Source organism: Dictyostelium purpureum (assembly GCF_000190715.1).
Source record: "Dictyostelium purpureum unplaced genomic scaffold DICPUscaffold_88, whole genome shotgun sequence".
Classification (NCBI taxonomy): Eukaryota; Evosea; class Eumycetozoa; order Dictyosteliales; family Dictyosteliaceae; genus Dictyostelium; species Dictyostelium purpureum.
Window position 1 is genome coordinate 62,037 of NW_003519425.1, and position 24,293 is coordinate 86,329.

At 23.8% G+C, this 24,293-nt stretch overlaps 12 protein-coding genes across 12 annotated transcripts; 3 read left to right on the forward strand and 9 right to left on the reverse strand.

Moving 5' to 3' along the window:
- Positions 1 to 121: 121 nt before the first annotated feature.
- On the reverse strand, positions 122 to 952 carry DICPUDRAFT_151153 (uncharacterized protein; the record flags this gene model as incomplete). Its single annotated transcript, XM_003287044.1, has 2 exons — positions 122 to 466; positions 533 to 952. The coding sequence occupies 2 exons, from the start codon at positions 950 to 952 to the stop codon at positions 122 to 124; spliced, it is 765 nt and encodes a 254-aa protein (XP_003287092.1).
- Positions 953 to 2,082: 1,130 nt separating this feature from the next.
- DICPUDRAFT_151154 (uncharacterized protein) lies at positions 2,083 to 3,904 on the forward strand (the record flags this gene model as incomplete). Its single annotated transcript, XM_003287033.1, has 2 exons — positions 2,083 to 2,109; positions 2,234 to 3,904. 2 exons carry the CDS (start codon positions 2,083 to 2,085, stop codon positions 3,902 to 3,904), a joined length of 1,698 nt encoding a protein of 565 aa, XP_003287081.1.
- An 867-nt stretch (positions 3,905 to 4,771) lies between these two features.
- On the forward strand, positions 4,772 to 5,887 carry rasB (uncharacterized protein). Its single transcript, XM_003287034.1, has 4 exons — positions 4,772 to 4,904; positions 5,106 to 5,118; positions 5,185 to 5,329; positions 5,440 to 5,887. Exons 1-4 carry the CDS (start codon positions 4,852 to 4,854, stop codon positions 5,823 to 5,825), a joined length of 597 nt encoding a protein of 198 aa, XP_003287082.1. The 5' UTR covers positions 4,772 to 4,851; the 3' UTR covers positions 5,826 to 5,887.
- Positions 5,888 to 6,532: 645 nt separating this feature from the next.
- DICPUDRAFT_31947 (uncharacterized protein) lies at positions 6,533 to 6,926 on the reverse strand (the record flags this gene model as incomplete). The annotated part of the gene is made up of 2 exons (XM_003287045.1): positions 6,533 to 6,698; positions 6,784 to 6,926. The coding sequence occupies 2 exons, from the start codon at positions 6,924 to 6,926 to the stop codon at positions 6,533 to 6,535; spliced, it is 309 nt and encodes a 102-aa protein (XP_003287093.1).
- A 157-nt stretch (positions 6,927 to 7,083) lies between these two features.
- Positions 7,084 to 8,525, reverse strand: DICPUDRAFT_91845 (uncharacterized protein). Its single transcript, XM_003287046.1, has 2 exons — positions 8,465 to 8,525; positions 7,084 to 8,309 (listed from the first exon to the last, which is right to left on the reverse strand). Exon 2 carries the CDS (start codon positions 8,292 to 8,294, stop codon positions 7,218 to 7,220), a length of 1,077 nt encoding a protein of 358 aa, XP_003287094.1. The 5' UTR covers positions 8,295 to 8,309; positions 8,465 to 8,525; the 3' UTR covers positions 7,084 to 7,217.
- Positions 8,526 to 9,224: 699 nt separating this feature from the next.
- On the reverse strand, positions 9,225 to 11,746 carry DICPUDRAFT_54671 (uncharacterized protein; the record flags this gene model as incomplete). Its single annotated transcript, XM_003287047.1, has 6 exons — positions 11,567 to 11,746; positions 11,448 to 11,493; positions 10,875 to 11,369; positions 10,379 to 10,792; positions 9,893 to 10,306; positions 9,225 to 9,812 (listed from the first exon to the last, which is right to left on the reverse strand). Exons 1-6 carry the CDS (start codon positions 11,683 to 11,685, stop codon positions 9,225 to 9,227), a joined length of 2,076 nt encoding a protein of 691 aa, XP_003287095.1. The 5' UTR covers positions 11,686 to 11,746.
- Positions 11,747 to 12,445: 699 nt separating this feature from the next.
- On the reverse strand, positions 12,446 to 15,290 carry DICPUDRAFT_97600 (uncharacterized protein; the record flags this gene model as incomplete). The annotated part of the gene is made up of 3 exons (XM_003287048.1): positions 12,446 to 14,674; positions 14,761 to 15,022; positions 15,094 to 15,290. The coding sequence occupies 3 exons, from the start codon at positions 15,288 to 15,290 to the stop codon at positions 12,530 to 12,532; spliced, it is 2,604 nt and encodes an 867-aa protein (XP_003287096.1). The 3' UTR covers positions 12,446 to 12,529.
- Positions 15,291 to 15,376: 86 nt separating this feature from the next.
- DICPUDRAFT_31945 (uncharacterized protein) lies at positions 15,377 to 16,027 on the reverse strand (the record flags this gene model as incomplete). The annotated part of the gene is made up of 1 exon (XM_003287049.1): positions 15,377 to 16,027. The coding sequence occupies one exon, from the start codon at positions 16,025 to 16,027 to the stop codon at positions 15,377 to 15,379; it is 651 nt and encodes a 216-aa protein (XP_003287097.1).
- A 557-nt stretch (positions 16,028 to 16,584) lies between these two features.
- Positions 16,585 to 18,462, forward strand: DICPUDRAFT_77962 (uncharacterized protein; the record flags this gene model as incomplete). Its single annotated transcript, XM_003287035.1, has 1 exon — positions 16,585 to 18,462. One exon carries the CDS (start codon positions 16,585 to 16,587, stop codon positions 18,460 to 18,462), a length of 1,878 nt encoding a protein of 625 aa, XP_003287083.1.
- Positions 18,463 to 18,518: 56 nt separating this feature from the next.
- Positions 18,519 to 19,598, reverse strand: DICPUDRAFT_151161 (uncharacterized protein; the record flags this gene model as incomplete). The annotated part of the gene is made up of 1 exon (XM_003287050.1): positions 18,519 to 19,598. The coding sequence occupies one exon, from the start codon at positions 19,596 to 19,598 to the stop codon at positions 18,519 to 18,521; it is 1,080 nt and encodes a 359-aa protein (XP_003287098.1).
- A 1,185-nt stretch (positions 19,599 to 20,783) lies between these two features.
- Positions 20,784 to 21,605, reverse strand: DICPUDRAFT_19018 (uncharacterized protein; the record flags this gene model as incomplete). Its single annotated transcript, XM_003287051.1, has 1 exon — positions 20,784 to 21,605. A coding segment is annotated over one exon (822 nt), but the record flags the coding sequence as incomplete, so codon positions are not given.
- A 509-nt stretch (positions 21,606 to 22,114) lies between these two features.
- Positions 22,115 to 24,114, reverse strand: DICPUDRAFT_31942 (uncharacterized protein; the record flags this gene model as incomplete). The annotated part of the gene is made up of 3 exons (XM_003287052.1): positions 22,115 to 22,496; positions 22,658 to 23,769; positions 24,037 to 24,114. 3 exons carry the CDS (start codon positions 24,112 to 24,114, stop codon positions 22,115 to 22,117), a joined length of 1,572 nt encoding a protein of 523 aa, XP_003287100.1.
- Positions 24,115 to 24,293: the final 179 nt, after the last annotated feature.

Genomic DNA, 24,293 nt, shown 5'->3' on the forward strand with positions numbered 1-24,293 from the left:
TAATTTTATGATATTGTATCAAATAAAATAAAATAAAATAAAATAAAATAAAATAAAAATAAAATAAATAAAAATTATTTAAAATATAAACCTAATATTTATTTAAAAAAAAATGAAACATTTATTTAGTTTGAGGTTGATAAGTTTGTGTATAATAATATACTGGTTGTTGTGGTTGTTGTGGTTGTTGGTAATTTTGACCTGGATATAAATAAGGTTGTGGGGTATATTGAGCAACTGGATTATTATTTATTAATTTTGGTTGGGAAATATATAATTCTCTTTTTTGTAAATCTTTTAATAATAAAAATAATGAAACTAAATAACGAATTCCGAAGATTTGAAGATTTAGTGAAAGCAATCCGCTAATAAATAACCACCATGGATAATCCATTGACATTACAACTGCTGATAATATGAAGACTGCTAGAGTACATCCTAAAATAATTACTGCATAAATAGTATACTAAAAAAAAATAAAAAAGTGTTAATACTATGAAATTCTTTTAATTTATTTGTATTTTATAATTACATTGATAATTAAAACAATATGTTTTTTAGCAACTGCATATAATCCTAAACTAACACTGAAAATATGAGAGATAATTGCAACGGTTGTTAAAATAAAATAACTATTTTTATCACAAACTATATATAGGAATATTCCAATAAATAACTGAGTGAAACAAAGTATTTTTCCCCACATTGAATAATATTCCAAATTATCTTTTATTCTGTAATCTACTATTGAATACATTCCCTCGCCAATATCAATTGACGACTCCATTGGGTATGATCTTTCTTTAAATAATGGTGAATTTTCATTTAAAAGTGGTGATTCGACATTATTTTCATTTCTTTTACTTTTTTCATCCAATGAATAAGGTTTTGATGAATTTACCTCATTTTTTTTATTATTTGGATGATATGATTCTATTCTATCAGTTGTCATTATTTTACTCTAAACTATTAATAATTTAATAAAACTATTGTTTAAAAATTACAAAAATAAATAAATATTATGAATAAAAAAATAATAAAAAAATTTTATTTATTAAAAAAAAAAAAAAAAAGAAATATTTATTAGTTAAATTTTTTTTAATTTTAAAATATTAAAAAACTACATATTCACCAATATGTGTGAGGAGAGTGCATTCATGCCACCAGTGGAATAAAGGTGAAAATTATTTATAAATGAACTTACTTTTTTAAAAAATTAAAACTATTGTTTTTTATTAAAGTTATTGGGTATTAAATAAATCTATTTGGGACGATAACAATTTAATAATTAAAATATTATGTATTAATAAAAGTGGTTTATAATTATTATATTAATTATTGTTGGTTTTTTAATACAGATATTATTGATTTTAAAAACACAAGAATTTAAAAAATATTTTTATTATTATTATTATAACTTCTGCTGTATTATAATATTCTTTTTTTTTTTATTTATTCTTTCTTCCACAATTTTAATATTTTAAAATTGAAAAAAAAAAATTTTAATTTAAAATTTTTTATTTTAAAATTAAAATTAAAATAAAAAATAAAATTAAAAAAGATAAAAAAAGAAATTAATTTTAAATCTAAAATAATATAAAAAATTTGTGAAGGAATTTTTATTAAAAAAAAACAATTGTAAATATGGTGTGGTGTGGTATTTATTTATAAAACCAATACTTAACCCCTCATATTTTTTAGTTTTGGTTGTAAAAATTTTAAATCGGTATAAATTATTAATATTTTAATTTTGAAAATAAATTTAAAAAAAAAGGGTGGGAAAAATGAATTAATTCATTAATTTGATCAATTTGGCAAAATCCATTAAAATAAAAAAAAAAAAATAAAAAAATAAAAAAAAGATTTTATTATATCATTTTTTCTTATTTTTTTATAACTAATAGTTAGGTGTTTATTTTTATTTTTATTTAATTTTTAATTTTATAAAAAAAAAATTAAAAAAAACGAAAAAAAAAAAAAAAAAAAAAACGAAAAATTTTTTTTATTTAATTTTTTAAAATTTTGCGACCATTAATTTATTTTATCATTTGTATACAAATAGTATTTATAAATATTGTAATAATGATAGGACTTTGTAGTTTTAGAAAGGTAATTCAATAAACACACATTATTATCAAACAAAATAGCAAAATTAAAATAACAAAAACACAATCATAACTATACAATCATAATTATACTAATTCTTTTTATCATTATCATTATTTTTAAATAGTTTTTTTCGCATTCAATAAAGAGCACAATTAATGTAGCAAAGTATAGTACATTTAGAAATACATTATCAAATAATGCCTCCTTTAATAAAGCAGGACAACAACAAAGAAGATTTCAAGAGGTAGTATTTGGGGGTGCCTTTGAATCTTTTGGTGTCACAAATCAAAATAATAAACCACAAATCGATAGAAACCAAACTGTACAGTCCGAGGATAATGAGTATGATACAGGTTTTTTACCACAAATTAAAAAAGAAATCTTACCTTTACCAACCGAAAATTCACAAAAAACATTAGAATTCATGGCAGAACATGAAGTATCATTAAAATCAAAACAAGCAATCCTTCCAGACCCAATTATTACATTAGATGATGTTCCATTCAACAATAGAACAAAAGCAGAGTTATTAAAAAGATTTGAAGAACCAACACCAGTTCAAAGTTTAGGTTGGCCAATTGCATTATCAGGTAGAGATCTTTTAGCAGTTTCAAAAACCGGTTCAGGTAAAACATTATCATTCATCTTACCAGCCATCCAACATATTTTAGAACAACCACGTCAATCTGCTTACCATGGACCAAATGTACTTGTTGTAGCACCAACTCGTGAACTTGCATGTCAAATTGCAGAGGAATCACGTGAATTTCTTATTGCCAATAGAATTAATAAAGCACTCCTTTATGGTGGTGAACCAAAATCTAGTCAAGCTTATCAAATTAGAAACCAACCAAAGATTATTATTGGTACACCAGGTAGAATTTTAGATTTCTATGATAGTGGATCACTTCAACTCAAAAATGTTTCATACATGGTCATTGATGAAGCCGATCGTCTTTTAGAAATGGGTTTCGGTGAAGATATGGAAAAATTATTCAGTTCAATTCGTCCAGATCGTCAAGTTCTCTATTGGTCTGCTACATGGCCAAAAAAAGTTTCACAATTAGCCGATAAATACATTAAAGATCCAATCCACCTTCAAATTGGCTCAAGTGCACTCTCAGCAAATAAAAATATAACACAAAATTTTTCAATTGTAGAAAGAGAAGCCGATAAGGTAGAGAAGCTTTTAGAAACCCTTGAACAAATTTATAACAACAACGAGAATGCCCGTACTCTTATTTTTACAATGACTAAAAAGGGCGCAGAAACTCTTTCAGACTTTTTGGGTAAAAATGGTGACGTTAGAATTGGCTGTCTTCATGGTGACAAACCTCAACAAACCCGTTCAAATATTGTAAATAGATTCAAAGAAGGTAAATTGGATATGGTAATTGCAACTGATATCGCATCAAGAGGTTTAGACATTAAACATATTACCGATGTTATTAATTTTTCATTACCACCAAACTGTGAAACCTATGTTCATCGTATTGGTCGTACTGCTAGAGCCGGTGCCTCTGGTACATCACATTCAATTTTATCAAGAGAATCAATTAACGACGTCGAATTGATTGGTGATTTAATAGATTTATTAAAACTCTCCGATCAACAAATACCTGAAGACTTTTTAGAATTTAAAAAAAATAATAAAAATAGCTATGGAAACAATAACAGAAGAAATAATAATAATAATAATAGAGGCTATGGAAGAAGCAATAACAGAAACAATAACAGAAACAACAATAGAAACAACAATAGAGGCAACAACAATAGAAACAGAAAAGAATATTAAAAAATTTAGATTTTTTTTTTTTTAAATTTTTTCAAGTGCATATAAAAATTAAAAGTTATATTTAAATACATACATATGACATTGGCAATAAAAATAATAATAATAAATAAAATAGTTAATTAATATATGTCTCTTTAATTTAATAAATGTGTAAATATCTTCGAATACTAATTTGGGGGTAGTATTCTATTTTTATTTATTTGTTTTTTTTTTTTTTTTATATTTTAAAAATTAAATCAAAATCATTAATTATTATTTCCTATTTTCTCTCTTTTTAATTATTTTTTTAATCTATAACAAAAAATATCTTTTGTATTATATTGAAGTTGTTTATCTTGGATGTATTTTTAGAGCACCCCAAAATTAACAACCCCTAATTCTTTTTAAAAACAAAATCAGAAAAAATAATTATCAGAAAAATTTTTTTATTTTTTTTTTTATTTTTTCCAAAATTTTTTAAATTTTTTTTTTTATTTAAAAAGGTGTAAATTATTTTTTCATTTATTTAATTATTTTAATATTAGTTTTATTTTAAATTATTTATTTGATATCAATTTCATATTAACACACAAATACAATAACACACACCACTCACACTCTAAATATTTTTTTATTTATTTTTTTTTATTGTATTAATATCAAAACACACTCACACATAAAATTAATTATATCCTTAAAATAAACACATATACACAAAATGTAAGATTTTTGTATTAAAAAAAAATTTTAAAAAAAATTTTAAAAAAAAATTTTAAATTTTTTTTTTTTTTTTTATTTTTTTTAAAATTTTTTTTTAAAATTTTTTTAAAAAAATCTTTCTCTTTTTTTTTAAATTTTTTATTTTTTGATTGTTTCACATACTAAATTATTTATTTTTATACATAGCCTTTAGACACAACTCAATATTATTTATTACTTTTTTTAATAAGAACTCTATAAAAAGAAAAATGTCAGTTTCAAACGAATATAAATTAGTTGTTATGGGTGGGGGGGGTGTTGGGTAATTATTTTTCTTTTTTCTTTTTTCCCTTTTCTTTTTTCTTTTTTCTTTTCTTTTTTTTTTTTTAATGGTAATAAATATAGCAATATTTTATTATCAACAATATTAAATAATTGAAAAAAATAAATAAAAGAAATAAAAAATATTTATCAAGAAAACTAACTTTTTTTTTTTTTTTTTTATTAAATTTATATTTTATAGTAAATCTGCACTTGTAAGTATTTAAAATTATTTAATTTAAATTTATATAGATATAGTATTAATATTGTTTGTATTTTAGACCATTCAATTCATACAGAATCATTTTATTGAGGAATACGATCCAACTATCGAAGATTCATATCGTAGACAATGCCAAGTTGATGATGATACATGTCTTTTAGATATTTTAGATACAGCAGGTCAAGATGATTATAGTGCTATGAGTAAATAATCAAATTATATAAAAATAAAAATAATAGCAATAATAATAATAATAAATAACAATAATAATAATAATATTAATAATAATATTAATAATATATTATTTTTATAGGAGACCAATATATGCGTACAGGTCAAGGTTTCCTTTGTGTCTATGATGTCACCAGTAGAACCTCATTCGAAGAAATTAATGTTGTTAGAGAACAAATTATTAGGGTAAAGGATAACGATAAGGTTCCAATTGTTTTAGTTGGTAACAAGTGCGATTTAGAAAATCTTAGAGAAGTTACCCATGGTGAAGGTGAAGAATTAGCCAAATCATTTGGTTGTCCATTTTTAGAAACCTCAGCTAAAAAGAGATTAAATGTTGATGAATGTTTCTTTGAAGTTGTTAGAGAAATCAAGAAATCATTAAAAGAACCAGGAAGATCAAAAAAAGATAAAAAAGGAGTCTCAGGTGTTCTCAAGAAGTTTAAAGGTGACTGTATAATTTTATAAATTATACAAATATTTTATATTTATATAGGTGGGATTTTTTCTAGGTTTTAATATCCTTCCTCGTTCTTTACTAGTTTTTTCACCAGCAGCTTTTTTTACTAAAAAAAAAATTTGGCCAAAAAATCAAGTCACAGAAAACCCAAAATTAAAAAAAATCCAAAACCCAGACAACTTACAAAAAAAAAAAAAAAAAAAAAAATAACTCAATAATAACTGCCAACAACCATTAATACTATAACCATAATAGTAGTCGCGATAGTGCATCGTTGCTATCAATTGTACAGAACCCCATTTAATAATAATAACAAAAACAATAATAATAATCTTATCATAACAAACACCAAATAAATTGTATTTTTATTTTTTATTTTACCACCTTTTTTTTTGCACATAAATCTTGTGTTTTTCAAAAAAAAAAAAAAAACAACAAAAAATTATTTATTAAAATAAAAATTTAAATAAAATATTGGGATGTACCAAAAATAAAATAAAGATTTAAATTTTAAAATAAAATAAATCAAAACAGTAAAGTTTTGTATAATCATAAGGTATATTAATATTTTAAAGTATATACTTTAAAGGATATTTAATTGTTTTTTTAAAATTTAATAATTTTGTTTTGTTTTGTTTTGTTTTGTTTTGTTTTGTTTTGTTTTGTTTTTTTTTTTTTTTAATATTTTTATTGTTTTAAAAATATAGAAAATTATTTATTTCTTTATCATTCTTAAGACATATCTGATGTATTCTGGATTTTTTGGTAACCATCTATTTGATAAATATGAACACGAAAGTAAAACTTTTCCATTCCTATTGTGTGTAATATCATTAATTGTTTGGGTACTTAGAACATCAGCTACATTTCTACCTCTTTGGCTATGTTTATAAAGAAAATTAATATTATTATTATTTTTATAGGGTGTTATTATTATTTTTTTGTTATGTTTTAAAAAATAATTACCTATCTGGTACATATGTGTGATAGAGGTCATATTCGTTATTATTATAAATTTTATATTCAATTACAGCTTCTTCGCCATTTGGAAAAACCATTTGATATTTGTTTAATACCTCATTGTTAACGACTGGTGGTAATTCTGACATTGTTATATTGGCAAATATAGTTTTTTTTTTTTGTTATTTTTAATTAAAAAAAATTTAAAAAATTTAAAAAATTAAAAAAAAAATATTTTTTAAAAAATAAAAAAATTTAAAACAGATAACCAAAAAAGAAATAATAAAAAAGATATTTTGAAAAGTTAATTTTGAAAACGAATATATAGAAAAAATAAATTTTATTTTTTTTTTTATTTTTTTTTTGGACTGTACATTATTACAACCAATATTATTTAATTTAAAATGTTATTTGGTTGTTATTTTTGTATTTGTTGTTGTTTATAATTTTCTTTTGATTTCTTCTTTCTTTTGTCTGTAAAGTGAATTGTCGATGTAGGCATTATGTCTTTGATGTAAACCATAGTAACCACCAAGTGTAGCTAAACCAGCAATAAGAGAGAATCTAGCCATTGGTGATGCAGTTGGGAAGAAGAATGATGATGCAACTGTACCAGAGACACCACCAATACCAGCCCAAATAGCACCATTTCTCTTGTTTAATGTACCGAGATCTTTCTTGATAAAGTTGTATTCATTTTCGATGGCATTGGCAGATTCATCGAGGGTTTCACCAGCTTTCTTTTTGAGGAGGTTGGCTTTCTTGGTAGCATCAGTAGCGAGATCTTCATAGGTATCATATGCTTTGTTTTTGAATTGATTTGCTTTCTTTGAGGCATCTTTAGTAAAGTCTTCATAGGTATCATAGGCTTTGTTTTTGATATCAACGGCTTTCTTTGAGGCATCTTTGGAGAAATCTTCATATGTGTCAACTGCTTTATGTTTGATTTCTTCAGCTTTCTTTTTGGCATCTTCGCTAAATTTACTAAGGTCGTTCTTTAATTCAGATGTGTTCATTTCAATATCTTTTCTGGTATCAGCAGCCATTCTCTTGGTGTTTTTATGGACGTCACCAACTAATTGATCACCCTTCTTGTAAGCTTCATTGACTAAACGTTGACCTTCTTCTGTAGTTTCTTCTTTTGCACCCTTGAAGAAAGATGAGATACCATCAATGATACCATGGCTTTCGGTTTCAGCTTCTTCTAATTTTTCATTAACATTCTTCTTTAAATCGTCAATTGCCTTTTCTTCTGGATCAACGAATGCACTCTTGACTGAGTCAATACCGCTTGAGATATATTCTTGGACTGTATGGGCACCAGAAATTGCGCCTTCCTTAACTGATTCCCATGATGTGGTGGCTGACTCTTCAACATCTTTGTTTAAATCTTTAATATCTTCTTTGGCATTGTATTTGAATTTTTCAGCTTCTAAATTTGCTTTATTCTTTAATTTTTCACCTTCGTGTGATAATGAATTGAAGTTTTCTTTAGCTTGTTGTTCTACTCTACCCATTTTGTAAAATTTAATCTTGGTATATATTATTTAAAATTTTAAAAAAATAATTATAAAAAAAAAAAAATAAAAAAAAATAATTAATATTAAATCATTTTAAACTAAATAATAATAATATTTTAAAATATTATTTTTATTTCTATTATTTCTAAATACACTAATAAACTTACTTAATTTTTAAATATTTTTTTTTATAAGTTATATTATTTATTTATGTATATTACTTGTTATGAATTGAAAAAATGAATGTTGTTTTTTTTTTTTACTTAATTATTTATACTTTATCCCACATTGTTTTTTATTTTATTTTTTTTATTATTTTATTCTAAAAATGGAAATATGTTCATTTTCAAAATAATTATTTTTTTATTTTTTTATTTTTATTATTTTAATTTAATTTTTTTTTTAAAAATATTTTTTAAAAATATTTTTTTATTCCTAAAAAAGTTTAAAGATTAATCATTATTTAAATAATAATATTTTTAATATATTGGCTATTATTTGAAGATGGTTTTTTTTAGTATTTAGTTAATTTAAATCATTACATAATCTTTTAATTTTAAAAAAAAATTCAAAAAAAAAAATAAAATATTTTTAATTTAAAATTTTATTCATTGAAAAAAAAATAAATAAAAATAATAATAATTACATTTATTATAAAATTTATATTATTAATTATAATTAATCATTTAAATAATTAAATAATAGTAAGGCAACTTTAAAGAAAAAAAAAAATTAAAATAAAAAAATAATTTTCAAAATAAAATATTTTACAAATTTGTAAAAAATAAAATATACAAACTTATTTTTGATTATTAAATAAAAAGAAATGAAATAAAGAAATAAAGAAATAATATATATAAATTAAAAAATGGGTATTAATTATTTATTTTTTAAAAAAAAAAAAAGTTTAATTTTTTTTTTGTGAATTTATAATAATTTTTCAAAATTAAAGTGGGCATTATCATTAACATTAACTAATTTAGAGAAGGAAACAACTAAGTTACCTTCATTAAATTTCCAATCCCAACAGGTTGATTGTTTTGGTTCGCAACGATAAACGATTTTGTAATTTGGTACCATTTCAAGGAAAGCTTCCATAACCATTTCATCAGCACAACGCTTGACAATATTTTCAGTAACAGCTTTAGTGACATCGGCAAAAGAATCACCAATACGAGCTTTGGATGAATCATCTAATGATGGATAGATATCTTCGTAACAAGATTCTTCGATAGAAAAGTCAACTTTGGTGATATTCTTAACTTTTTCAAGGTACTCGGTGACTTTTTCTTGGTTTTCCTTTAAGTTGAGTTTAGCGGCTAACGAAAGAACACCTGGTACTGGTAAAATTTTAACGAAATCAAAGTGGGCATTATCGTTAATGTTAACAAGGTTCTTAAAGGTAAGATTTAAATCGCCACCATTAAAGTCCCAGCTCCAATAGGTGCCTTGTTTTTCATTTTTACGAATAACAAATTTAGCATTTGGAGTAGATTCCATAAAGGCTTCTAAAGTCTAAATAATATTAATAAAAAACATTATTGAATTAGTAACTATTTTAAATAAATCTTTATATTTTTTTTTTTTTTACATACCATATCATTTTTACATCTCTTTTCAATATTATCGACTGAAGCTTTGATGATTTCAGAAAGGGTATCACCAATTCTAATTTTGGTAGTTTCATCAAATGTTGGGTAAATTTGTTCAATAGCTGACTCGTCATATGACCAATCGACGTTGGTAATTTTCTTCAATCTTTCGAATTGGGTATTAATTTTTTCTTGATTTTCTTTGATGTTTAATCTTGTGGCTAATGAGAATACACCTGGTACTGGTAAAACTTTAACAAAATCATAGTGAGCATTATCGTTAACGTTTACTAAACGACTGAATGTGATAACTAAATCATTTGAAGGGAATGACCATGACCAATAATTCTTTTGTTTGGCATCAAATCTGAAAACAAATTTGGCATTTGCAGTTGCTTCAACGAAAGCTTCTAAAGTCTAAAATTTATTTTTAAAATATAAAAGTTAGTTTAAATTGTGATAAATAGCAATCACATAAACACTACTTACAGTTTCATCTTTACATCTCTTTTCAATGTTGTCAACTGATACTTTAATAATTTCAGCAAAAGTGTCACCAAGTCTAGCTTTTGATGAATCATCAATAGTTGGGTAAATTTCTTCGAGGGATGACTCATCATATGACCAATCCATTGAGGTAATTTTTTTCATTCTTTCGTATTGGGTATTAATCTTTTCTTGATTTTCTTTGATATTTAATCTTGTGGCTAATGAGAATACACCTGGTACTGGTAAAACTTTAACAAAATCAAAATGGGCATTGTCGTTAACGTTTACTAAACGTGAAAAAGTAATAACTAAATCTGAATTTTGGAATGCCCAACTCCAGTAAGTTTTTTGTTTTGGATCGTTTCTAAAAACAATTTTACCATTTGAAGTTGCTTCTGAAAAAGCTTCACATGTCTAATGAACAGATAATAAAAATAAATCAGTATTAGTGGTGTTTAAAATTAAAAATTATAAAAACTAAAAAAAAAATACCTACAACTTCATCTTTACATCTTTTTTCAATGTTTTTAACCATAGCATCTAAAAGTTGTGATAAGGTATCACCATATGATTCTTTTGAACTATCGTCGATGGCTGGGTATGTGGCTTCGAGTGATGATTCATCAAATGACCAATCTCTTCTGGTAATATCTTTTAATTTTTCAAAAGCTAAATCGAATTTTTCTTGATTGTTCTTTAAGTTTAATCTGGTGCCTAAAGAGTAGGTACCTTCAGATGGGATAATTTTGAATAATTTAAAGTGTGCAGCATCATTGATATTAGCGCAGTTTGATCTGAAAAGTAAATTGAGGTTACCACCATCAAATTGATATTTCCAATATACAGTGTTCTTTGGGTCTGGGTTAATCATAACATTAACCATCTTGCTACAGTTGGCTTCGATTAAAGCCTCTCTTGTTAAATCATCTTTACATGCTTCAGCAATACATTTTGCAATATTTGGACTTAAATTTTTATAAAAAGTTTCACCCTAAACAATAGTAAAATTAAAAATAAAATTAATTTTTAATTTTTATGTCAATTTAACAAACTATTAATTTATACATACAACATTTTTTTGGGTAGAGGCATCGAGTTTATCAAATAATGTATCCCTTTTAAAAAAATAAATTATAAAATTAATAAAAAAAAAAAGCTTTACAAAAAAAAATTAAATTAGTTTCTTACCAATCAAAGTTAATGGTCCATTCGACACCAGCTAAAGAAGTTTTAATTGATTCCAAGGATTTGTTTAAATGTTCTTCATTGTCTCTTAAGGATTTACGGGCAGTTAATGGAAGTGGCATTTTTACTTTGAAAAAAGATTTAAATAATTATAAAAAGAGAAATAAATAATAATGATATTTGATACAAATGAAAATAAAAATGAAAATATAATGGAACCTAAATAACAAAATGTCTTTATTTTTTTTTTTACTAAAATCAATAATTTACTCAGAAATTAAAAAAAAAAAAAAAAAAATAAAATTTTTTAAAAATATCTGGCTGATCAAATTTAAATATTTTTTTTTTTAATTTTTTTAACGCATACTGTCAAAAAAAAAATTTTAAATTTTTTCAAATTTTCAAGACTCGTCATTTTATTGTTTTAAGTGGGATATGATTTTTTATTTATTTTTATTTTTTTATTTATTTTTTATTTTTATTCACGTCACTTAAAAAAATGGATAATAAAAAATAAAATTCTTCATAAACAAAAAATATGGTTTTTTTCTAAAAATAACAGAAAATTTATTGAGCTTTGTTTTTGAGAAAAAAAGAATAAAAACAGACATAATAAATTTGTTAATGTATTGTGTGCTGGAAAAAAAAAAAAAAAAAAATATCTTTTTTCCAGCACAAACCACAACAATTATTTTTTTGGCACACGTCGTTGCATCATAATTTTAACGGCAATCAATGTGACTATTTATTTTCCAAAAATATAAATATCTAAAAAAAATAAAATGAAAATATAAATTTTTTTTAAATTTTATCAAATTTTTTATTACCAAACCACTAAAAATTGTTTTTCTATTAATTTTATTGTTAATAAACCATAAATTTAACAATTAATAGTTTAGAAAAAATAAACTATTTAAAAAATTTCTTTTATTTTCTATTTTTTATTTTCTTTTTTAAAATTTTTTTTTAATAGCCAGATCCGTCATCATCGCTGGTACCATCATCATCATCATCACTTATTATATCATTATTGTTGTCATTTGCATTTGTATTTTCTTTATAATTAATAAAATTTATAAAATCAGAAGATAAACTTTTAAAATTATAAGTGTTAATTGATAGCCAATCTATGTCTAAAGTATATCCATATTTGTCAGTTATTTGAATTTGAGAAAGTTTTTTAAAGTTTGGATTATTATGAAATACAGTAAAAATATCTGAAGCGGTTGATGAGAGATTTGTTTGGGTGTACAATTTGAATGAAACAGTGTTTAAATTTTCTAAATTTTTAAAACACTCAAGTAAAATAGCCAAGCAGCCATCATAGAATAACATTAGTTCCAAATATTTGATTCTTTTTTGTTTTTCTATATAAAGAATCTTGAAATTATCTGCAAAGGTATGGTTTATTCGATTTACAATAAGGGAGAACCGAGAGAGTTTTGAAAGTTTACCGTCGTTGTAGATTCTAAAAAAGAGGTTCATATCAAAAGATAGTTCCTTGATCATTTTGGTGTTAATTCTATGCCCCAAGATGTAGTCACCTGTCAAAAAGAGTTCAATTTGATAGTGCTTACCTAACTCTTTTAACAACTTTACTGATTTCATAGCTTCCGTGAATGGACATTTGATGATAATTCTCTTTAACGAAGGTACATTTAGGAAATTTTTTTTGTTTAAAATTTCTTTATTAATATGCCCAGTAATCTCTAATGTGTCCAATGATTTGAATGCATCTAGAATATAAAATTCAGCTTTTATAACATTGTTAATTTTGATTTTTAACCATTTCACTGTCAAAGGCTTTATTATGGAGTGATTGCCCAATGATTGAATCTCTAGTGAGTGGTAGTGGTAATAAATATCTAGAGGAACGAGCATTGATGAGTTCATTATATTTGATGTAATTTCGAATAGTTTTTTACTGACCAGTAATAGATTTAGTTTTTCGAATGAATATAATGAATTGTTATTAATTAAATTGAATATTATATTGGTTATTAAATAGTATGGTATTATAGGTGATCTATCATTGGTTGCTTTTCGATTATTGCTACTGTCATTATTAAATGTTATTTTATTTCTGTATATTGCTAGACTGTTACATTCATCTGGAAAAACCGGTTTGACGAATTGATCAATGGTGCTGATATGTAATATTGTTACTAAATGATTTAGTTTTTGATTTAAAAACTCTTTTAGTACTTTTGATTCTGCCAAATGCTGTTTATTAAAAAATTTTGGTAATAGTAGCTCTAGTGTTGAGCTTCTCTTTAAATAATTGAATAGAGTTTCATATGAATGCTTTAAAATCTCTTTATCTTGAACCTGGTCTTCATTAATCTTGAATATATTTATTAGCCTTGGATATTCAGCCGCATCTAAGAGCTTTAAATATTTCTTGAGGTATACTGAGGTTGTTATATATCTTTCAATCTTGAGACCATTTATTAATTTGGTTACTAGATCTAAAGTTTCATTAATTGGTTCCTCCTTGAATAATATAACTATTTTTTTAATGATTAGTTTGCTTAATTCTTTTGACTCTATTTCATTTTGGTTTGGATCTTTTGATATCATAAAAAGATGTTCTATGATACTCAAAGCTGATTTAAAACAATTTTGATTAAAGCTACCATTCTCTAATAATGCTTGAATTATAAAGTTCATTTTTTCCATTACTTCCACATGAATATTGCTATCAATGTGGATATTCTCGTAAACGGTTTGGGTGTTTTTGAAATAATTGAAGACCAGTTGTTTAAAGTCTACTATAAAGGTATTGGTTTGAACTTTTTTACGGCCGCAACTAATAATCTTTAAATATAACAGCTCTTTATCTTGGGCACTTCTATATTCATCTTGATTTATTAACTGAATTAAAAATCTAATCTCATCGATATAGTTTTCGAAATTATCTCTATTATATGCTGAAAATTCACTGCTTTCGAAAAACTCTATTATATCTTTGCTATATTTTTTATAATCTTCTGTACTCAAAATTTGTCTAAATGATAACATTGCAATTAATAAACTGTTATAATAAAACTTGGTCTTATTGATTTCTTTTATAAAGTCAACTATAGCTTTGATAACTTTATTTGATAATTGCTATTTATAAATCAAATTAAAATATTAAAATATGTTGGTTTTTTGATATTGATTTAGTTATTTTATAATTAAATAATAAAACTTACAATTTTAAATTCAGTATCATCTAAATTGTTTATATTATTAAATATGAATTGAAAAAATGTTGAACCTTTCCAAAAAAATAACCAATTTGAATTTGATGATTCATTTAAATAAATTCTAATGAATTTTAAAATAATAGATTCTATTTGTATATTTGAATAGTTGGTTTTAATAAAGTCTGGATATTTTAAAGCAATATTTTGTTCAAATTCGCTATATCTAATTTGTTTGGATGATTCATTTGTTTTAAATTTATCTATAATTCTTAAGAAAAGCTTGGTTGGTGAGATGTTTCTAATGAATTATTTGTGATTATAAATAATATATACACATACATTTTTATATTTATTAATTGATTTTTATTAAGTTTTATTAAATTCCCATATAAATATAAATATTTCATTAGAAATTGAAATGATTTAAATGAGGTTTCATTATTTTGTTGGTCTAATAATAAGGATGAACAGTATTCATCTATGTTTATAAGTGTGTTATAGCCGTCGTTCATTGGGGGATAAAAAAAAAAATGCATTTTTTTAAAAAATAAATTAAAAATAAAAAAAATAAAAAAAAAATTTAAATAAAATAAAAATTAAAAAAAAAAAAGAGAGATTTTATTTAAAAATTTAAATAACTTGGTTCAACGGTACTATCTATTAGCCATTTAATAATTTTACAATTTGGAATATCTTCCATTTTTTCATCTAGTAAATAATAAAAGAAATCACCATGTCCAACTACAGCAATATTTGATTCAGGTCTTGATAATAGGAGTTGTTTAAATTGTCTAATTCTTTCTAAAAATAAAGATTCTGATTCCCTGAATGGAGTTTTCATAAACACTTTGTGTGTGTCTATAGAAAGATCGCTTTTAAGTTCTGGACAAAATTCAGGGATCCACCAACGCTCCTCTAGTGATTGAAAATCGAATTCAGGGTATTCCTTTTCTATAATGGATCTTTCTCTTCCATTATCATCACTGGTCATTAACACTTCCCTGTGTAATGGAGATACAATACATTTAATATTACTATTTGACTCTAATAATTTGCTTAAGCTTCTTTTGGTTGTTTCTAAAGCCCTAGTTAATGGTGATGTAATAACCAGTTCCACATCTTTTAAATGCTCCATAACATGTTCTGATAATTGACTGGCTTGATTTTCTCCGACTTGTGTTAACCTTGCATCAAATAAATATGGATCCACTTTATTATCATAGGCTACATTAAAAGTTGATTCACCATGTCTAATTAAATAAATTGTTTTCATTATTTTATAAACTTTTTATATGTTATTATTTATTATTTGTTATTTATAAAAATGGATGTATTTATAATTTTCATTTTTCTTTGATAAAAAATATTTATGGTTGTGAAAAAAAAAGATAATTTTGGAGAAAATGAGAAAAAAATAAAAAAAATAAAAAAATAGGTTTTATTTTTTTTTTAAATTTTCGAATTTTTATTTCATATGTTTTTCTTTGTTTTAAATTATTATACCGATTAGAAAAAATAATTTTATTCTAAAATTAAATTCTATAAAAAAATGGCGTAAATTATAAATAGTATCAATTTATACAATTTCAATTGGGGTAGTTAATAAAATTAAAATATTTTTTGGATTGAGGGTGTTAAAATTAACTGTTTCTAATTTATTGATGTTTAAAAAAAATTTTAATTGGTAATTTATGAAGTTGTGTGTGGGGTGGGGTAAATAATTAATGATATTTTTTATTTATTTTTATTGTGTGGTAAAAAAAAAAAACAAAAAAACAAAAAACTAAATTTATTTGTTTTTTTTAAATAATTTTTTATCATTTTGTTAAAATGAATAAAAGTAATAATATAAATAATAATAAAAATTATAGTTATATAAATAATAGAGATAATGAATATTTATTTAAAAAAATAATTAAAAATGTATATTTATGGAGTTTAATATCCAAATATTTAAAAATTTATAATATTTTTTATAAATGTAGAAAAATAAATGTATCAGATTTAGTAAATAAAGAAACTATAGAGTTTTATAATGATGTGGAGCTAATAATACAAGATGATATAGATTTAGAAAAAATTACACCAGTAAATATAGAGTCTATGACATTGGACCTATCGGAATTTAGAAGTCAGAAATCATCGATCTCCATACCAAGCTCCGTCAAATCTTTAGGAATCTTAAATAACAATGCTCAAAGAACGAATAACAGAGACTTTACAGATATTTTATCATTTTTATCAAATTTAAAAATAGAAACACTATCAATATCAAGTAAATACAACAACACATTAATTCAAATCAACCCAAATTTTTTCCCAAGCTCATTAACTGAACTAGATCTGTCATGCTTTGGCCTAGAAATAAAGAAAGGAACCTTACCCAACACACTAAGGAAATTAACATTTTCTAAAGCAAAAAATAATAGTATTGAAAAAGGATCATTACCACCCAGTTTAAAAGAATTAATTGTAAACGAATACAGCTCAAAATTAACTCAAAACTCAATGATCAAATTAAATATTGACCGCTTTCAAACTATATTTCCAATCGAGAGTGGATATTTACCAGATGGCTTAGAGGTATTGAAATTAAATAACAACTTTTATGATGACTCTTTCAACATTCACAAGTTTTTCATCTTTCCAAGCAATCTTCAGTATTTAGAAATTAAACTTAAAAGTTTTAATTTTAAACTACCCTCATCTTTGAAAACCCTAATAATGGAAATGGACAATGACAACCTAGAAATCTCCAGCGAAATGATACCCTATGGTCTCACTTCATTAGAATGCAACTTTTCAACTTTAAAAGATTCAGATGGTATTTCAATATTCCCAGACACATTAACATCATTGGTTTTCAAAAACAAACTATTTAACGAGAGATTAGAGCCTTCAAATCTACCACAAAACTTACTCTATTTAGAGTTTACCTATCCATCTATATTTGACAATGGTTCTTTCAGCTTATCCAATCCCAAAACATTCCCACCATCTCTTACCTATATAGACTTTGGTAACTTTTTCAATCAAACCATAGGTGCAAATGTACTACCCCCATTTTTAAACACCCTTATATTTGGAGACTTTTATGATCAAGAAATAGGTATCAATGTTCTTCCATCTAGTTTAAAGATCCTAAAAATAGGCTACAACTTTTACCAAGATATTTTAACAGACTCTATTCCATTTAATTTAGAATTACTTGAAATTAGAAATAGAAACTATAAAAAACCAATTAAATTAAAAAACAGATACACACTGGTAGACCTATACAACTATTATAAGCAATTTGAACAATGCCCAGAAGAGCTCTACGTATACAAAGTACCATACAACAACTACAACACATTAGTGGTACTATCATTAAAAAATAAAATAAATTTAGAGTATCTAGATCTAAAGGAACAGAAATATTACCAATATAATATCGAAGATGATCTCCCAATAACATCTATTAAAACACTAGTATTAGGTATCAATTTTCAACAGACTATAGATTTAGAGCAATTCAATAACCTAGAAACTATTTATATTAATGACTCCAATCCAAAAATCAATACAACCATTTACACCTCCAACATTGATAATAATGTAAATTATAATTTCTTTAATTTAAAATCAATAATAGTACCTGCCACCAATTTAAAATTTTTAGATAACATTGACAAAATATTTTACCAATATATTACCCTAACTAAATAAATAAAAAAAGTGAATAAAGTATAGTTTAAAAAAAAAAGTTTTATTTTATTAAATATTTAGTATTTTTTAAATTCTTTATGGTTATCACCAAAACTAATTGCCATTTGATCCAAGAAATATTCCCTGTAGTTGCCTCTAAAATTTTGGAAATAGGAGTCTCTTTCTCTTACTGGAGGTTCTGGAATTCCCTCAATTACTTTGACTGGGGTATCCCATGGTGGGGATACAAATAATGGAAATGAGAAACGATCTTTACCGCTGGTATTGTATAAGACTCTGTGGAAATTTGAAAGATAATAACCTCTGGTCATAATTTGAAGCATGTCACCTAAATTAATAACAAATGTTCCTTTAATAGGTTTGGCATCAATATACTTGTCTTTGGATTTAATTTGCAAACCCCCTACATCATCTTGATGGAGAACTGTGATACTGCCCCAATCGGTGTGCTCTGATACACCAAACTTCTCTTGTTGATCACTTTCGTCTACATCATTGTTAAACGATGGATATCTTAAACATCCTAATATAGAGGATGGATTAGCGTTATAGTTATTTGTTTTGAAATAATCATTTGGTAAATGTAATGAAATTGCTATTAGTTCTAATATTTCATTAGATAAATTCAAGACCTTTTTAATATAGGTTTCAATTGTTTTTTTATAACCAACTATCCCATATTCTTTTTCCTCCTCTTCATTTGGGTATAAACGATTGGTTAAATGGTCTGCGTATTCATCCTGAACTAATAAATATGTCCCATCTTTATAATCTATTCCCTTGGTGTACCCATGTCCCTTTTTATCACCCACTTTAAAATAACCTAAAGCTTCACTAACGCCTGTTTTTCTTTTAAATCTGCATTTAAACTCCTCTGGCAAATCTAAAAACTTTTTAATAAATGAATACAAATCCTCAATTAATGACTCCTCTATCCCATGACCCTTTACATAAAAAAAACCATATTCTTTAGAAGCATCATGAATTTCTTTAGCAATTTTTGCTTTACCATTATCTGAATCTCTTGAAGATATATCAATTACTGGAATAACATTATTATAATTATCTACTTTAATATCTGTACTATTACTATTTGTGTTTGTATTTGTGGTTGTGGTGGTGGATAATGAAGTCATTATAATAAAATTAATTAAATTTCATAAGAAACAAAAAATATAAAAATTTTAATTTTTTTAAAAAAAAAAAAAAAGATAAAAAAAAAATAAATATTTTTTAATTAAAAATAACAGATATTATTTGCATTCTTTAAAAAAAAAATATATATATATTTTTTCCCATTAAAAATACAAATAAATAGTAATTTCTTTAAAAATTAAAAAGAATGAATGAATTTTACATTTTATTTTTTTAAATCTTTAACCATGCAACATTCTAATGCCTTTTTTAAAGTTCTCCCTATAAAAATTATTTTTATTTTAAGTATATATATTTATACTTATTAAGTGTTTAAATTTAGGTAAAAAGAAAAAAAATTATTTGAATAAACCAAATATCTATTAATTCTTTAATATATTTGTATTTTTTTTTTTTTTTTTTTATAATTTCAAAATTTTTTTAATTGTATTATTAATAAATATATATTTTTTTTAAATATTTTAAAATAAAATATCCCAAATATCATCCCTAATTAAAACTAAAAATTTAATTTTATAATTTTAAAAGTATAAAACATGTATTATAAAAAAAAAAAAAAAATATTTTTGGTTAATATTTTTTATTACATAAAGAATATTTCAAAATAAAAGAAAAAAAAAAATAGAGGAACTTTAAAATGTTCATGTTCATCTCAAAACAAAACATTCAATAAAAAAGAATCCCCAAATTTAAAATGTAGATTAGTGATAACTTTCAAAAAAAAAAGTTTCATATTATATATTTACAAAAAAAAAAAAAAATTAATAAACTATTCTGGAATATGAAATTATAAAATTAATTATAAAACTAATAATAAATAATAGATTAAAGATTAAAAAAGAAAAAAAGAATTTTTATTTTTTTATAATTATTTTGTTATTAATTTGTTAAATGCCATAGTAAATAGTTGGTTTTTCATTTTCTATTTTGTTGTGTATAATTGAAGATAGTTCATCCATTAATTGGGGATGTAACTTTTTATGAAGATCTGTTGAATAAAATTCTAAATATTTTAGATTTGGTAAATTTTTAAAATTGATCATGTCTATTTTTTGTGAAAAGAAATGACCAAATGTTATAGATTCTAATGATTTGGGCAATGTATTTGGGTGTATTAGTCTATCGAAAGAGTCTCCGAATGAAATTGATTTTAAATTGGGTGGGAGTGTATTGGAAATTTCAGTGTTAAAGTCACTGCCCAAATCTAAGTGCTCTATTGTAGGTGGTAAAATTGATAAGTCCTGATTAAACCCTCTATTAAATACTAATCTCTTAATGCTGGATGGCAAACTTTTTATTTCTGAATTGAATGAATAAAACTCCAACTCTTCGACTGAATCTGGTATTAAATTCTCTGTTAGAGGTTGGTCAAAATTTCCCATATTTAAATAAACTACTGAATCTGGTATTGATCCTTTAACTAAAACTTGGCTACAATCCTCTTTATTATCGCTACTTTTTTCCTCCTGTTCCTCCATAATACTATTTGTAAATGTATTTGAACCAAATGATAATGAAACTACTGACATTGGTAACACACCCGGTTTAATTTGTTTTGTATAGTTTAAAGTTTCTATCGATACCAATGTTACATTGATGGGTATATCCCCAGATTGAATTTCTTGATTAAATTCTGTGGTAAAACATAAAGATCTTACTGAATCTGGAATAAAACCATTGCTTAGATCTTCATTTGAATGAATTGTTAATCTTTCAATACTTGATGGTAATTTCATATCTTGATCTCCATTATTGCTAATTAAAGTTAAATCTGTATAAAACAAATCTTCGTTGATTTCATTATCTTCAAAATTAAATTGAAATGATTCTGAATGATAGTTTAATTCTGTTATATATGATTTGTATTTGAATAATTTCAATGTTTTTAAACAAAACATATTATATTCTTTTGATGTATATTCATGCACAAAATGATAAATTTTTAAATGATCAAATATTATTGATCTTATATAAACGTTATTCCATACCGATGATTTTAATTTTAATATACTATCATCATTATTATCTTTACAATGATTATTCATTCTCTATTTTTTGGTAAATTAAAATTTTAAAAAATAAAAAAAAAAAAATTAAATTTTTTAAAATTATAAAAAAAAAAAAAAAATTATTTATAACTACAAATAAATTATTATCTAAAATATAAATAAATTGTTGTTACGACTATATGATTATTTATTGTTTTTTTAAATATTTTTTTATTTTTTATTTTTTTTTTTAAATATTAAATATTTTTTTTTTTTTTTTTTTTTTTTTACTTTTTTCACATATATAAATCGATCATCAAATTTATTCATCATTTTCGACCATATATTTTAATAAAATTAAATTAAAATATATTTTCTATCTATATTACTATTATTGTTGTTGATATTATTATTATTATTATTATTATTTACTGTTATTCGGTGGTTGTGGTTATTTTTTTTTTATTTTTTTTTATATGATATTATTATTGATGTTTATAAAAATAAATTTAAGCGGTGGCAGTTGGGGCAGCAGTAGCAACTGGAGTGGTAGTAGTGGTGGTTGGGGTGGTAGCAGTAGTAGTGGTAGTAGTAGTGGTGGATGTGGTAGTTGGTTGATTTCTATTTTGACGTTGATTTTTACGATCTTTATTGTCACCTTTTCTATTTTGTTGAGTTCTTGATTCATTAATACCAACAACGATTTCAATACCACGATTAAATAAGGCTTTAGTTTTATCCATAACTTGACGGTAAGAGTTGTGTTGAGTAAACATTTTAATTTGATTATTAGCAGAATCAATTTTAGCAGTGAATCTAGTATTTCTGATAGCTTCAACAATCCATTTTTCTGATGATTCTTGTGGAATACCTAAATTTTTGCATAACATACTATAAAAATAAAAAAAAATAAAAAAAATTAATATGAAATTAAATAATATTATTTTCAAATTATTATCTACAGCTATATGATGATGATTATTATTATAATAATAATAATAGTGATTATTATTATTTCTTATGATTATGGTTGTTGCTTTAAAAAAACTTACTCGATATCAATATTTTCTAAAATATTACAATAGGTTTCAAAAACACAAACTCTTGAATTTTCCATAAATTCTTCAACACATGTATGAAGGAAGAAATCATTCTTTAAAACTTTTTCGCAAAGAGTTAATTGAGCTTGAGCTTCATCAAAGTTGAATTTAACAAAAAGATTTGAAATGAAAGCAGTGACTGGATCACGATAGACGTATGATTCTTGTTCTACGACACGAATTAAAGCGTTTAAAACACGTTGGAAAACATTTGATTGTTGTTTCTTTTTGTTGACAATGATGGCAACAGCTAAATAACGAAGGATATGTGGACAAGTGGTTTGAATGGCGTTTAAGTATTTATCTTCTAATAAGAGATCGACTAATGATGATCTGCTATCTGGATGGTAAAAGTAAACAAAGAGAGCTCTGTGAATTAACCAAGCTCTTTGGCCTAATTGTTCGATTGGTGAACCATTGCTATCGATTTGATCTTGAAGTGGTGAAATATCATTAACTGCAGCAGTCCAATTTAATGAAAGAATATCAGATTCGAGAATACCCCATAATGCAGAAAGTCTCTTTTCTCTGCTGATTGAGTGTTGTGAAAGTTGTAAAAAGATTTCCAAGTGATCTCTAGCACTACCATATTGACCAGTTTCAAATAATAATTTGGAAAATCTGTAAATTGATTCTAAAATTGCTGGTGTAACTGTTTCTTGTAATTGTGAAAATGGAATAACTTGAATGGTTGGGGTAGTAGTAGTAGTGGTGGTTGGTGCTGGAGTTGGTGTGGTGGTGGTGGTGGTAGTAGTTGATTCTTCAGTTTTATCGGAAGCGGCGGCAGCAGCAGCGGCAGCTTCTTTTTCTTGTTTTTGTTGTTCTTTTAATTCTTTTTGTTGTTCTTTTTGTTGTCTCTTTGATTCGATATATTGTGTGACAAATGAACATTCTTCTTTTAATTTATTAAGTTCTTCAACTAATTGTTTCTTTTTTTCTTGAAGTGGAGCTGTATCTCTACCTGTTGCTTTATATGCATCAATAGCGTAATCACAACAACCTGTATTTGATAAAATATCTGCCATTGCTTTATTAATTTCATTTTCTGAATATTGTTGGGTATCCTATATTAATTGAATTTAAAATTATTTGTTTTTTTTTTTTTTTTCAATTTATTTGATTATTATTCGTTATTATTGTTAATTAATGAATTTATTTAAGTTTGATTAAATTAGTTTAAAATAAAAAAGTTGAATTAATATTTATTTATTTATCTATTTATTTATTTATTTCTCTTCTTCTTTTTTTCTAATCCTATTATTTTTCATATTATTTATTATTTTATTTATTTATTTTATTTTTTTTTTCATAATAATTTTGATGATTCTTACATTAAGATACTTGACTAATGGAAGCATCATATGTGAATCTAAAAATCCCCATATTTGTTTAGTTAAATCGTATTCCATTTTGTATATATATTTATATAAAATAATAATCGCTTTACGTTCAGCTCTAAAAAAAAAAAAAAAAAAAAAAATTTTAAAAAAAAATTAAAAAAAAAAAAACAATTTTTTTTATTTTTAATTTTTTTTATTGATAATTTTTTTATTTTTTTTTTCTTTTTTTTCGTACTTCAAATCATTGA